Genomic DNA, 15,962 nt, shown 5'->3' with positions numbered 1-15,962 from the left:
GAAACTTTCATGGGAAAACATTCCAAGTTGAATGACTGTCCATGTAGTATCTGATGCCCTGTTAACTAACCCATGAGATCATGGAATGAGTAGGGAAGTTGCTAGTAATATTAGTAGTGCAATGTCTTGGTAATATCTCAAAACTATGGTAACAAATACCTGAAATAAATAAAATGAAAGAAAAAAGTTAAAAACCCACATGTTCAATCATAGAGTAATTAAGTCATCAGGCTTAAATGGAATATATTTTAGTTATCAAAAATATGTCTATCCTGTCTGTGTCAGAACAATTACTCTTTGCCCTCTTTGACAAGTGAATGAGGACCTAGGCAGAGATATGCACAAACCCGGTTGACTGAATAAAATATTTGTAAGGTGTGGTGTTTCTTCAGATGTAGTTGCTACTGGGTATATTAGTAGTATCATTTACTACTGTTACAGCCTTCCCAAAAAATTGTTTCTCACAAGTGATGTCCACCTTTTTTTAAAATACTTCTAAGTGGAAAAAAAATCCCACAGACTGCCACTTTAATTACAGTGAATGGTAAAGGTCTCACAGTGATAAGCCATTACAAACAGACTGGTCTTTATTACATGCAAAGTGGTGTTTGAAAGCATGATAATCTAGGGAAGAAAGATGGTTGCTAATGTTTACATACTTAGCTCCCACTGGCATTTTACCAGGTTGGAGGTTGGCACTGTCCCTCTTAATCTGAGCGAGTGCATCCAGATTCACAGCAAGACCTCAAGGAGAACCAGATGATGGGGCAGATGGCAGATGACTAATTTGGCAAGTCTTGATGAGTGGAAATTGTTTGCTTTAATTGCTTGTCAAGTCCAGTACCTACATTAAAGTTAAGGACCTAGCACTTCCACAGAAAAGGAAATACTACAAAGTTAATAAGAAGGACTCTTTGTGTGGGGAAAGGGAAGGGGGTGTGAAGAATGACAAAAAGGGCAGGGAGGGAATTATGACAGGATAGTGGTAAGGAGAATATTATTTCATCTAAGAATAGATGACAGAAATGTAATTTCTAAATCTGTAAATTCTTTCTATTATGTTTTTCAGCTTTCAACATAGGAATTTTTTGAGGTATAATTTAAGAAAAATATAAAATATGTAAAGGCAGAAAAACAATAAAGAACGGGAACTAAAATTTATATTCAAGCAGTTACAAGTCAGTTTTTGATGACCCATATAATGCATTTAAAATAATTTTTAATTATTTTAATTTTACTAAGCTTATCTTTGAAATACTAAATAAACAATACAAATATAGCCTATTAGATTGGGAAGACTAGATTAGAGTAAACCACTCACAAAACGTATCATTGATGAACAGGAGATAATCATGTGTGATATTTACATCTATCATTTTTTGGTAGTCTTCAGTGATGATCTTTTTTCCCTTTGCAATATAATTTAGCAGTTTAAGCATCTTTGAGGGCATTTAGGGACAGTTATAAGTAAACAATAGAGGTAAAATACAGCTCAATTAAATTTTAGATGGAGCAGCACATAGCAGTATATATAGTCTATGGGCTTGCCTTTCATCAGCCTGTGTTATAGAATGCCTATGTCTTCCCTAGCTACAACTCTATTAGTGAAGGTCTATGATGCCAAATGCCCTTTTCATTTGGCTCAAGAATCCTTTAGAAAGTGATTTATTTGATTTCAGCAGATTCCTGTTTTGTCACTTTGGGAGTCAATAAAAGAGTGGTAGAAGATAGAGATTCAGAGGATACACTATAGGGTCACTTATATTTTTAAAAAAGATACTGATTTTTAGATTGAAAATATTTTATTTACAGTTTTATGTAATGTAAATTATAAACCAAATTTCCTACTTGATGTTAATTTTTTTCTTTAATACTTTTAGAGTTAATTACATAGAGTGCAAATTTTATAAAATATAAACCCACTTCCATTATTTATCACTTTGTGTGTGATGACATCTGGTACAAATATTTCTAAATCATTGATAGATATTTTTTAATATTAAAATAACAGTACAAATAAAAACAATAAATCTAGGAGTATATTAATGTTATAATGAATGATTATTAAGTGTGGTTCATTCCAGGAATATAAGAATGTTTCAGTATTTGGAACTCATTAATAATTTCAAAATTAGTACAAATTTAATTAACATTAACTGATAGCAAAAAATAGCAACATTCAACCTTCAAATCTGAAATAAAAACCTGATAAAGCCAGACCCTGGAACATATAACATAACAAAATATATGCTGAACCTAGGAAAACATTTCTGTAAAGATCAGAACAGAGATAGAATTGACAACCATGCTTATTAATTGAAAAAAATTATCCTAGAAAGTCTAAGTAGTACCAGCCAAAAAAAAATAAAAATAAAAAACAAAATAAAATAATATGATTGAAGACTAGATAAATCAAGAACCTCAATGAAGAAAACTAATTAGAAATTACAAGAATTTAGCAATGTAGCCAAGTTTTGAGGGGGAAAAAATACCAGAGTCGTCAAGAGTTTTAAAAATATGTAATAATAATAAGCAATTCAAAAATGTAACTAAAATTATTCAAAGACGACAAGCATAAAATGCCTAAGAACAAATATATTAAGAATGTCTTATGATTTATATAAAGGGGCATTTTTAACTCTGTTAAACATACAAGCCAACTTGAGTGTGTGTGTGTTTTAATTTACATACAGTAAAGCTGACTTTTTTTGGTGTACAGTTCTCTGAGTTTTAACCCATGTATACTATGTAATCACCACCACAGTCAGTATGCAGAAGAATTCTGCCATCTCCTAAATTCACCTCATGATCTTTCAGTCAAACCCTCTCTCTCAGATACCCATCTCTGGCAACCACTTATTTGTTCTCCATCCTTTGTAGTTTTGTCCTTCTCCAAAATGTCATGCCAATGGAATCGTATAGTATGTAGCTTTTTGAGCCTGCTTCTTTCAGTCAGCATAATGCCTTTGGGAATTTTCCACGTTGCTATAGCAATCATCTGTTCATGTTTATTGCTGACTAGATATTCATGAAATAGATATACTATAGTTTGTTAGCATTCAGCCATTGAAGGACATTTGGGTTGTTTCCAATTTTTGGTGAATTTGAGTGGAGTTCTGATAAACACTCATGTACACATTTTTATGTGAACATAATTTTCAGTTATCTAGGGATGTACTTATAAATGGGATTGCTGGATAATTTGATAAGTGTTTAACTTTATAACTTTATATGATGTTGTCACAGTGTGACCTCCTCTAAAGCACCCACTGAATGCAACTCATTACTTAGTGTAGAGTAGGTTTTATTTTATTTTTTATCATTTTTAAAAATTTTTATTTTATATTGGAGCACAGTTGATTAGCAATGTTGTGTTAGCTTCAGGTGTACAGCAAAATGATTCAGTTATACATATACATGTATCTATTTTTCAAATTTTTTTCCCATTTAGGTTATTATAGAAAATTGAGCAGCGTTCCTTGTGCTATACAGTAGGTCCTTGTTGTTTATCTATTTTAAATATAGAGTGTGTACATGTCGATCCCAAACTCCCAATCTATCCCTCATCCCCCACCCTTCCCCCCGATAACTATGTTTGTTCTCTAAGTCTGTGAGTCTGTTACTGTTTTGTAAATAAGTTCATTTGCATCATTTTTTTCTTAGATTCCACATATAAGTGATATCATATGATATTTGTCTTTCTCTGTCTGACTTCATTTAGTTTGATATTCTCCAGGTCCATCCATGTTGCTGCAAATGGCATTATTTCATTTTTAATGGCTGAGTAATATTCCAGTGTATATATGTACCACATCTTCTTTATCTAGTCATTCTTTCAATGGACATTTAGGTTGCTTCCATGTCTTGACTATTGAAAACAGCACTGCAATGGATATTGGGGTGCCTGTATCCTTTCAGACCATGTTTTTCTCTGGCTATATGCCCAGGACTGGGATTGCTAGTTCATATGTTAGCTCTGTTTTTAGTTTCTTAAGGAACCTCCATACTGTTTTCCATAGTGGCTGTACCAATTTACATTCCCAACAGTGTAGAGTAGGTTTTCAATAAGTATTTTAGAAATAAATTCAATCAATCACAGAATTTTCGAGCTGGAAGGAAACATAAAGAAAAGAGAAAATTGGACCCAATGAGAAGAAAATAATTGTCCCAATTTACACAGCTAGAAAATGTTGGAGCAATGGCATCCTGACCTTCACTGGCCTTGCCCAGTGCTCATTCCACATAACTCCAAGTAACAAAGTGACTTGCTCAAGTTCATTCAGCTCTTAAAAATAGGACTAGCATTTGATACTGGCTTAATTATTTCTCTAAGGTCCATTTTATTTATTCAACAGGTATTGACTGAGAGTCTGCTATGTGTCTTCTCTTTAGGTGTGGAGCAGAGAAAGGGCCTCTGATGACGGAGCTTGCATTCTAATGTAGAGACATATAATAAACAAGTAAACAAGCAAGTGTATAATATAATTTCTGATAGCAGTAAAACAAAAATAAAGAAGGCAAAGAAGACAGAGTATGATGAATGGGAACCTGGTATCTATTGTAGATAAGATAGTCAGAGAAGGCTTTTCTGAAAGAGTGACTTTTGGGCAAAGATCTGAATATATGTTCTACAGACTATGGTAAGAAGTTTGGATTTTATAATAAATGTGATTAGAAGCCAAGGGTTGTTTTCAGTGATGGAGTGATGTGAATGATTCATGTTTTTAAAAAGATCACTCTGGTCTCTGTGCAAAGAATTAACAGGGGCAAATAGGGAAAGTAAGAAGTTAGTTAAGAGGCTGCTTTCAAAGTCCAGGGTAGATATAGCCTTGGTGGCTTGGATTAAATGGCTATAGTAGAGGAAGTAGCAAATTTGGCCCCATTTCAGTATATATGTTGAACATAGAGCTACAAAACTTCTTTGTGTAACTATAATAGCACTCAGTAGTCACTGAAAATGTATGCTACTTCTGATATTCTCTTTAATTATTTTATATTTTTAATGATTTTTAAATGCCCAACAATGTACATTAAACTAAAACATATTTATTATGGTAACATTTCTGAAAGAGAAAGTACTTAGTGTTAAATCAGATAAAAAATTAGAGATAGAGAACTTTTATCAGGTTACCAAATATTTTTTATGCAGACAGTCCCTGAATGGTGCATACACAATATATACATCACTTACATATACTGCTTGCTGCTTTCCTTACTATGTGCCATGTACAACTTCATGAGCCCTTACAAAAGGCCTTGGGCATTTTAATCAATATACATTTTTTCATGATACTAGGTCAACAGTAGATGCTAAATAAATAATTATTCATTTCTTAATATCTCACATAGGCATTTGATTTGAAAGTCAGGCAATATTTTGATTTAATTTTTTTCCCCTCTTTTCATCTTAAGTAAGCAAATGGAGTGCTGGTTTCCACAGCCATAAGCATGGAGGCAATAATTGATTTTTAGTATTAATATGGATATTGCTATTGTTTCTTCTTTGTGCTTCTGATATATTTGCCCCATGAATAAATGAATAATTTTGTTAACCAACCTTCTTATATTACTACAAACTCCTAATTATAGTCTTAATTTTTTACTGAATGAGGATCATGTAGTTCACTCACTGTTGGATGTAAATCTTAAGACTAAAAAGCCCATGTTTGCAACTATAGCTGTATTTGTGATGGAATCAATACCAAATAGAATAATTGGTGATTTTATTAAGGCCTCACATATAGCTTTACTCCTGGAGTTACAGTTGAAATGAAAACTCTAGGGAGTAGATGTAAATTCAGGATTTCTGAAGCTTGATTATTGTAAGCTTATAGTTTAAGGAGTTTATAATAGTGTTGGCAAAGGTGGCTGAATTTTGTTAAACTTCTTTTGGCTGGTGAAAAAGATTTTTCAATTCTGTCTGATAAACAGCTTTGTGAAATCAATGAAACTTGATGGTTTAAGCATTGTCTTGTATACATTGCCTGATTGTAAAATCGATTGACAAATGGAAGTTGTGAGGCATTCAGTGAAGCCTTCATGAAGAGAAATACAAATGATTTTTATGCATCTATCAAAACTAGTTCTTTTAAAATCAAGTCCGTCTTTCAAGATGAAAGTTATGAGGAGTATTATACTCGTTATAGATAGCTTGACTCAAACATAAATATAAAGGAAAGTCTCACTGAGACAAAAATATTTCCTAACTGGAACCATGTATAGTAAAAACTCCAAAAATCAGAATGTTTGGAGAATAGAGTATTCTGATTATTTAGAATTTGTTTACTGTATAATTTTTTGTTGTTACTGAAAGATATTTTTAAATATACTTATTCCAATTTTCTGTTTTCATATGGCATATAAAAATACAGCTGATCATTTATTGAACATGGGTACTTTTCTGAATTGAAGGTTATTTTCTGAATACAAGTTATAATTGTTTTTATGGCAATTAACATTATTAAATAACTCATTTGGTTCTTACTACCCTTCAAGGGCAGTATTGTTACCCCATTTGAAAGATGAAGTAGCTAAGGGTTAGAGAGGGAGTCATCTGTCCCTGGGTACACAGTTAACCAAAAGATGGAGACCAGATTAGAATCTGGGTCAGTTCTAATTGTCTTAACAACTCAGCTAAGCTCCTGTGTGTGCAGAACCAGTGGGAAATGCAGATACTTGCTCAAAGATTCTGCAGTGTGGAACCTCCTGGACAGGGGTCCTCTTACCCTTCTCTGGGATCTCAGGGATCCCTATTCTTTGCCAGTTCCTGCAAACACTCAGTGTCTTCCAGAGGCGTGGCTAATCAGTTAACTCAGTCACACCTATTCACTTTATGGGGCACCTACTATACACCAGACTTTAGAGAGAAAGGCATGGTCTCTGCCCTCTAGGAGCTGCAGGTCACCTCACCATGTGACTGGAAACCACGCCCCGTCCTTGGCTACCAGCAAGTGAGCACAGATGGGCCACTTACCGAGAGAGCACTACTGAGTCCCATCAGTTGAGAAATTGCAGAATTCAGCAAGAAGTCCTCTGTGAAATGGGCAGTCACCTATTGGTAAAAAAATTATTCACTTTGTTCAAATTTCCTTTAAGCTTTCCACAGAAAAATTGAATTACCCAAAAAATGTGAAACTAAATGCATGCAATAAAAGGTATTTATAAATGTAAAAAAAAAAAACTTTCTTGCAAAGCACTATGATATACAGCTCAGCAGATACAAAATAATGATTAATGTATTGCATCTGTCTTCAAAGAGTTTATAGCCTTTGTAGGTCTCTTATATAACAGATTATTGTAATAATAATTAATAACAATTTAATATTATATATTCTTTTCATATATGCAGAATGAGAAGCATGAAAAAATGCATAGGCATTACAGTTATATTGATAGATTTTCTCCCAAAATTTGTTTAAGCTTTTATAGAAAAGGTCAGAATACACTAAATATTTTAGAAATCTTTTCATTTAGATGTTTACATATTGATTTTTATATATTGATATTAAAGTGTGAGTTTTATCTCCGACTGAAAGAAACTTGTACAACATAAATGATACATAAATTGCAATGTGGCATTGTATACATTTTAGAAATGGTGAGCAAGTTTCTTAATCAATGCTTAATTACCCCCATTGGTAGTTGCATTAAAATATAAGCTTGTCCTCCTTGTAATTTAAAATAATTGAAATCTATATTTCATAAACCCATATAATTGTACCTTTTCTCAGCAGACATTTTACAAGTTATAAAGCTGCTGTGAGCAATAAAAATAAAGATTGTGGCTCAGGAGTGTTTTTTAGAGTCTGTACAGTTTATTGAAAAAAAAAGTGGGACTTTGATCTTGATGGAGAAGGATCATATACCAGAATCAATTGCTTCTTGTTCTCCTGCTTATGTTGAATATTACTGTACTTATCAATAGAAGTAATAAGGGAAACTTCCACAGAACCAGAAAAATTTTCAGATGATCAAGAATGATTTGGTAGTTTTATTACGATTGGAATAAATTCAGTTAAACAACAAGACAGAATAGTTAAAATTACTTAAGGTCAGAAGCATATAACTTAATTTGAATTTAATCCTTCCTACATATAATATTTTAGCAGCCAGGACCAAAATTCACTATTATCTTGATGTTAATGATAATAAACATGATTAATAAACATGTAAACAGGTTTGTTTGAAAATCCTGGTTCCTTTAGCTCATTTCTCAGCCAGTCTCTAGAGTGTGTGCCTCATTCCTGTGCTCCAAGATGGCGGTTCAAGTTTTAACCATCACATCTCCATTCCAGGCAGCAGACTGGAGGAAGGTGTGGGGAAGAAAGGAGTCAAAGTTAGGCTTCAACCATGTTTTAAATAAAGTTCTGGGAAGGTGTCATACAACATGTTAGAACTTAGTCTCCTGCAAAGTTTACCTCCAAGAGGAGCAGAGAAATGTAATCTTTATTTGGGGTGGCCACAAGCCCAGCTAAAATTGTGCAGTCTGTTACTGTGAAGGAAGAAGAGAATGGATATTGAGGGTTCTAGAAGTCTTTGTATCCATCCTTATCACTACAAAAAGTACATTCTCAAGGGCAACAAATGAGTTCCAGCATGGTGTATGAGGACTCTGACATTCAGAAGGGAGAATGGGAAGAGTAACTTCAAGGTGATAAACTAATCGAACTCTGGAGTATGGAAGTGATTTCTAATGTTTCTTTAAATGTGAGATTTCAGGTAGAAATAGTCTGAAGATTGTATATCCTAGGGCATCTTTAACAAAGTACCCCAGTCTAGGTGGCTTAAAACAATAATAATTTATTCTTTCACAGTTCTAGAGGCTAAAAGTCTAGTATAAAGGCGTCAGTAAGGTCAAGCTCCCTCTGAGACTCACGATAGAATCTTTCCTTGCCCCTTCCTAGCTTCTGGTGTTGGCCATCAATTGCTGGCATCCCTTGGTTTGCAGCTGCATCGCTCCCATCTTTGCCTCTGTGGTCACATGGCTTTCCCCCTGTGCCTCTTGATGTTCACAGGGTGTTTTGCTCTTAGAAGGACATTGAATATATTGGGTTAGAGCCTATTCTAATGTACTCATCCTACCTTCATTTCATAAACCATATTTCCAAACAAGGTCACATTCACAGGTGCCAGGGGTTAGGACTTCAATATATCTCTTAGAAGGACACAATTCCACTTATAAAAGAGTATTTCTAGAAAATATACTGTTTGATGAGGTTTAGAAATCCAGACAAGAAGAGTTTGTGTTTTATTTTTGTTTTTATAATGAACTTCCACTATGGTTAGAGGTCTATGTTATTCTTCAGACTTTTAGATCCAGATTTTTGTTATTTTTGATGTGTCAATAGGCAAAAGCAGGCTTTATGGTGGCCCTAATTATTTAGAATATACCAATCTAGATTTTTTTCCTTTCTGTATTGAAACTTATCCCCTTGAGCACCACATCAAGCCTCATGTCTTCTTTGTCATTCTTGTGGAGATGACACACAAATGTATATTTGACATTACATTACTAAGCTATTTTTCTAGTGTCTTCAGTGTTTACTCCATATATCTTGTCTCAAGTTTGGTGTATATCATGTAACGTACTCAAAGATGTTTCATTCACAATTCATTTTTTTAACTTTACACACTTATTACAAGATTCATAATAGAGTTGTTTCAGTTTTTTGAAGATTAGAATTGGTACATTAAATGGTAGAGTTGGAGCATTAAATTGTTCAGGTAGCTATGCAAACCATGAGAAGTAATAACTGAAACTGACTTCTGGAAGAAAGGAAAGATACATACACACACAACCTAAAAAACACAGATGTGTGTATACTCATGTGCTTATATATAAACATTCAAAATCCACCCCCCAAAGTTGGCAGATTGAGAACATTTATTAACAGTCTATTTTACCCCAGAACACTAATGAATACACAACGACACAGTTGATATTGATAAAAGTTTATAAATTCAGTACATATTCTCTTTGTAGTGTATGTTTATAAATGTTTCAATCTAAGTTGTTTAATATTTTTATTTTAAAAGGTAGCATTTTTGAGGGCTTAAAGCATAAGTTTTAATTCTGTAGAAAATTTACTGACTAAGATCAGATTACTTTGCAATACAAAAATATTTTTAAAATAAAATTGTTACTTTTATCATCTTTCGATTTTGATTTACTTTCATATGTAGAAAAGAGAGTAAATTATAAATTTGAAAGAAAATCCTGTTTGAGTGAAATTAAATGTATTTACATGTTTTATATGCCCACAGCAAATGTGATTATTTTAAGTTTATCTCCTTGCTATATGTTTCTGTGGAACCCATGCTTTCCTACTCTCTGTGGTTAGTACATACATTTTATGAATGTAAATGTATGATGTCACTTATATGTGGAATCTAAAGAAGCTGAACTCATAGAAACAAAGAGAAGAATGGTGGTTACCAGGGACTTGGGGATGAGGAAATGAGGAGATTTTTGTCAAAAAGTACTAACTTCCACTTATAAGATGAATAAGTTTGGGTGTAACATGGTGATTATAGTTAACAATACTGTATTATATACTTGAAAGTTGCTGGGAGAGTAAATCTTAAATGTTCTCACCACACACACACACACACACAACAACAACAACAACAATGGTAATCAGGTGACATGAAGGTGATGTTCGCTAATGCTATGGTGGTAATCATTTTGCAATATATAAGTGTATCAAAACCGCATGCATACTCCTTAAACGTACATAATGTTATATGTCAATTATAATTCAGTAAAGCTGGAAAAAATAAAAGTGAAGATATTTATGAGTGTTTGGGTTATGGGTCTTAATAACATTCAAAATAGTTTAATTCAGGGAATTGGAGTAGATTGTTATGGAAGAGAGTTGAGGGAAATATTCTCATGGTGCATGTCATATAAAGTTTACATAACTTCCCATGTTTCTTCTTGTCTTGGCAGTGTGTGCAGGAACAGAGAATAAGTTGAGCTCTCTCTCTGACCTGGAACAGCAGTACCGAGCCTTGCGCAAATACTATGAGAACTGTGAGGTAGTCATGGGCAACCTGGAGATAACCAGCATCGAGCACAACCGGGACCTCTCTTTTCTGCGGGTAAAGTTGTCTCTTTCTCTTCTTTCTTTGTAAATGCACAGTGGTGTCACAATGCATAAAGACAGACCAGCTTCTTGTACCTGATGGTTATGTTCGTCTGCCCTGCCTGGCAGTGTTCATGACTGTAGACATGTAGAAGAGAAGAGATGCCGAGGCACACCCAGGAAAAGAAAAAGAGTACCAATTGCATCATGATTGACACCCTAGTTTAGAACAGTTACTGTTGCCCTAAGATTGATAGAAGATTCTGTCAGGGTGTAGGACATGACTTCTAGCAAGTGTGTCTTTTTCTGAATGGCAGACAAGAGGAAAACTTTAGGCTGTGGGCTAGGAGCATCAGAGGACCAATCAGATAAGAATTGGTAACTTTAGCTAGTAATCTCCTTTTCTGCCCCATTCTGTCACTTTGGAAATTTTAAACTATTTCATATTACCATAATGAGAGTAAGACTGTTAACTTTAGAAGAAAAATGACATCTGTTTTTGAAAACCAACAAATTATTTATAGTCATAGGAAATCACAAGTACTTATATAAATTGATATATGCATGCATATAAACGCACACGTGCATATATGAAGGTACCCAGAGACAAGTCCTTTTACAGACTTGTTTTTGGGTCTCTCATTTATCCTTATTCTGTTAAACCTGTTATTGGCTTAATGCCTACAGTTTCTTAAGTTTTGCTTCATCCGGAACAGGTATAGGAAAATCCGAACTTCAAAGAGACTTTGATGAAGTGAGATGAGGATCCAGTGTTTTGTATAACTAATAATTTATCCTTCATAAAAGAATTAATAAGATTATTTTAAATAATAACATCCCTAGAATATATTCAATCTTATTTTCAATATTATTTACACACTTCTCAGGAGCACTGTCTTATACAAATAAAGATGTAAATAATGTTTTGTATACTGATACAGTAAACTATTTAGTAGATAGTAAATTAGACAACTATGATAATTTTAATCATTCCATACTTAGATAAGAAGTAAAAAACAGTCATTTTGAAATACTTTGAATGTAATAAAAATGTCTAGAAGTGATAACAACCTCAGAAAATGTACCACCTCAAAATTTAAATAACACTATGAGACATGATATCTGCTTTTAAAATGACTATCATACTAGTATTGATATAGGGAATTTCCGTATCAAGGTGTTTCCATATAGTATTGTTTGGTTGATAGAACTCTAATTCTATAAGTTATGTAGCTTGTATTAGCTATGGTGTTTAATTATGACATCTTTGTTTATCAAGAGTAGATAGTAAAAATTTATCTAAAGCCTTGAGTGAGAAGACCTAAAAAGAACTTAGCACTTTTTTTTTTTTTCTATTTTGGACTACCGTTTCAAGAAATGAACACATACAAGCTATCCTAGAACAACCTCTTCATAGCAGTGCATCTGAGTATTAGTTATTAAAATTTGCTTGCAAGTTTCTAACCTGTCTTGATTATTTTCAGATAGAATTTATTCTTCAAAATCAAAATAAAAACTTGATGGTATATGAGCTGATTTGTAGATTTAGTTAGAAATGCCAAGAAACTCAATGATGTTGTAGAAAAGGAAAAGTAAGAGCTGAATTCTAAAACAGGGGATATAGGTTAAATGGTCTGTTAGAACAGAATAATATGAGAAAATTTAAAAAGGCAATCTAAGATGTTAGTTTTTCTTCTTATTCTTTCCTTGCTTTGTTTGCTCTAGATTTCACTGGCTTAACAAAAAAATAGCATAAGTACTACAACAGTCTTTAAAATAAATAACATAAAATTGTTTTGATTATTACATATTTTATTATTTTATCATTCTTAATCCCTTATAAGGTAACTGAATGATCAAAAAATTGACTTTAGTCAATTTTAATCTTAGAAATATGAAAGTAGCATATAAATCTTTGGGCATCATGGTCTATACTCTTGGATATTCTACATTTTTAGGAACTATTCTGAAGTAAAAAAAATAAGTTAATAGAATGAACAGATTTGGGAAAGCATAAAATAAGGAGGACCAAGATTTATACTTGAAGCAAGACATAAGTTATTTCTTTAAAAAAGTAATTATTGGCTCCTAAGAAGCATCTCTAAAAATTCATATAAACTTTGTACTAACTCATGCACATATCTCAATTTTAATGTTTGTTTAATGATAACTATAATAGGTTTTCTTTTTGTTTTTGACTTAATAATAACAGCTTATACTTTGTTCCTTTGGAAAATAATCATTTCTAATAGTGACATATATTCATTTACTCAGCAAATGGTCTTAGCCCAAGGATACAATAGCAAGTAATCTATTGTTCTTGGTTTCAACAATCTTGCAGTCTTGTAGAGGGTTACAGATGTGTAATAAGTAATTACTGTATGTATGAGTGTGTGTGCATATATACATATATATGCACATACAAAATTTTTTAGTTGCCAAGACTGAAATAAGAAGCCAGAATCAGAATGAAGGCATGGTCTTGTGTTAATGGTAAGCGTGGGTGCTGGTCAAAGAAAGGAATGGGTAATTCTGAAGGATTCAGGAAAGATTTCACCAGAAACATGCTTAGATTGAGTCATGAGAAAATGAATAGAGGCTCACAAAGTGGGTGGGTGGGAGGGCATTCCAATGGGAGTAACATAAGTTAAGGCTTAGAATGAAGGTCCTAAGTCAGAGTTAATAAATGTGTACCTAGTGTTATTGCTTTAGATACTGGACACATGCATTCAAATGAAGCAAACAGGGTTCTTCCTCTCATGGAACTTATAGTATAGTGTGGATAAAGATAAATTGGGGGATGGAATAAAATATTAAATTGGAGAGATAGAGACCCTTATACTATAGATAAATATTTAGGAAGCATCAGCGCCCAATGACAAATTAGCATTTGGGGATAAGATGAAATAGTCAAGGGAGATTGACAAGTGTTAGTCCAAGAAGTGGTCCTAGGACAGAACTCTCTGGATTCCCATTCTCTGTTTTTTGGTGAGTCCCTGAAAGTTAGGACTATTAGCTGAAATCTTCATTCTACTGCACTGGATGAGTCATTATTTCTAGCTATACCTTAGAATATGCTAAAAGTTCTCCATTTAATATAAAATTTAATTCCTTCTGATAACTACATTATGGTTCATTTGTGTTTTTAGTAGCTTCCTTCCAAAGTACATAATCTGTTTGATATTGACACATTGCAATAAATAGAGCCCGTATAAAGGAAATCTAGTTATGTTATATTATCCTATCATTTATGATAAATTTTGAATTGTATGAGTGAATAGTAAACTTTCATTAAATTATCCTATGGATTACATAACCCTCAAATATATTTATAGAACTGTAATTCATTGAGCCGCTTTTTATAGAGATGTGCAATTTCCCTTCCTCTAAGAATGACCCATATCTATAAGGTGTTTAGAAAGACATCATAGATAGGGATTTTAAATTTCATTTTGGAATTTATTTCTATCTTTAAGAAATTAAGAAAGTATTTTTGTTTTAAAAATATTTTCCATCCTTATTTTCGGCTCTACTAGCAAGGTCATAGTGTTTTTTTGTTGTTCGTTTTGTAAGAAATCACTCTAGTTTCTGTGATTCACAAGAGCAGTTTAACCATATACTCTGTTTACCTCTTTTACCATCTGAATAGTCAGTGTCTAGAATGGTGCCTAAAATATAATAGGTTTTCATTAATTCTTTGTTTAATGGACAAATGTGTTATTCTTAATATTTAATAATAATTATAAATCGCTATTTTGTATGTGGTATGTTCCCTAGATAAATATGTGGGACCCTCCTCATGTTATTTCAGTGTGACAGCTCCACAGGTCAGATGTGTGGGCATAAGACACAGGCTGGGTCAATCAGAATCCACTCCCATGAGGATTTGGAATTTTGACTAAGACCATTCAGTTTCTATATTAGTTAGCTTCTTGACCACTTGGGTACCAGAACACAGCTGTTTTTTCCTCATTGTTTGAGTGTCAGAGAGAGCTGTGAAAACAGCAGAATGGAGCCAACACACTGGAACTGACATAGAGACCAGAGAAAGAGATCATTCACCCCAAATTAATAATGAGGAAGCCATTCATTTCCAGGTTCCAGTCTGCTTCTGAAGATTGGTTGCATTACAGCCATTGGGTCAATAGGATAACTCTTGGAACTTGATAGTAGCCTTGAAGTGATTTCCCTTTTTTCCCTTAAACTAGATAAGTTTGTTTTCTCTCACTGATACTAAAATATCTTATCTAGTATATCTCCCAAGATCTCAAGAACAGAGCAGAAGTGGGCCTTTGAAATTGGATTGAAGATGTGCTTATATATAATAAAAAAACCCAACAACCCTGTAATGTTTTGTAGATACTTTCTTAATCTTTGTTAGATATATGTTATTAAAATACTTTGAAATGTCTTCTTTCAAGATGGTTTTATTATATCAAACTTGATGTTTATCTCTGTATACACCTTTTAACCCAGCTTTGTTGTAACCTCAAGTTTTTATATTTCTTTTTGGGAAAAAAAATCTAGTTAATAGTACTTCAATTTAGACCCCTGAGACACTGTATAGTTGGCTAGAAAAAGGCCCTAAAACTTACTTACTATGTACTTTGTCACCGTCACAAGGTTAAGACTTATAATAGAAAACAGCAAGGCATAAAAATCACAGATTTTGTGCTATTGTCTTACACTTTGTGAATTCTCTAAAACAAGATGAAATATAACAAGTAATGGGAATGAACCATTAGACCTTTTACCCTCATTAAAATTCTTGAGGGTTTCTCTCCTTTGTCATCTCATTGGTCTTCCTTGCTACTGCTGGCATTCAGTAACTCAGAGCTTCTAACAAGGTGCCTGACCTGCTAGCTTTTGTACTTTAAA

The 15,962-nt window shown here is 33.2% G+C and overlaps 1 protein-coding gene across 2 annotated transcripts in view; it reads left to right on the top strand.

Moving 5' to 3' along the window:
* Positions 1–15,962, top strand: part of ERBB4 (erb-b2 receptor tyrosine kinase 4) — a gene marked incomplete at both ends in the record, with an annotated part of 1,145,028 nt that overhangs the window by 410,866 nt on the left and 718,200 nt on the right. For both annotated transcript variants that reach the window (XM_081242707.1, XM_081242706.1), the window contains one exon: positions 10,949–11,100. In XM_081242707.1, the coding sequence (XP_081098833.1) occupies positions 10,949–11,100 (152 nt within the window). The remainder of the gene's footprint in view (positions 1–10,948; positions 11,101–15,962) is intronic.

The sequence above is a fragment of the Mesoplodon bidens genome, assembly GCF_964165515.1.
Source record: "Mesoplodon bidens genome assembly, chromosome: 8".
Taxonomy (NCBI): Eukaryota; Metazoa; Chordata; class Mammalia; order Artiodactyla; family Ziphiidae; genus Mesoplodon; species Mesoplodon bidens.
This window is presented reverse-complemented; position numbering and strand designations above follow the sequence as displayed.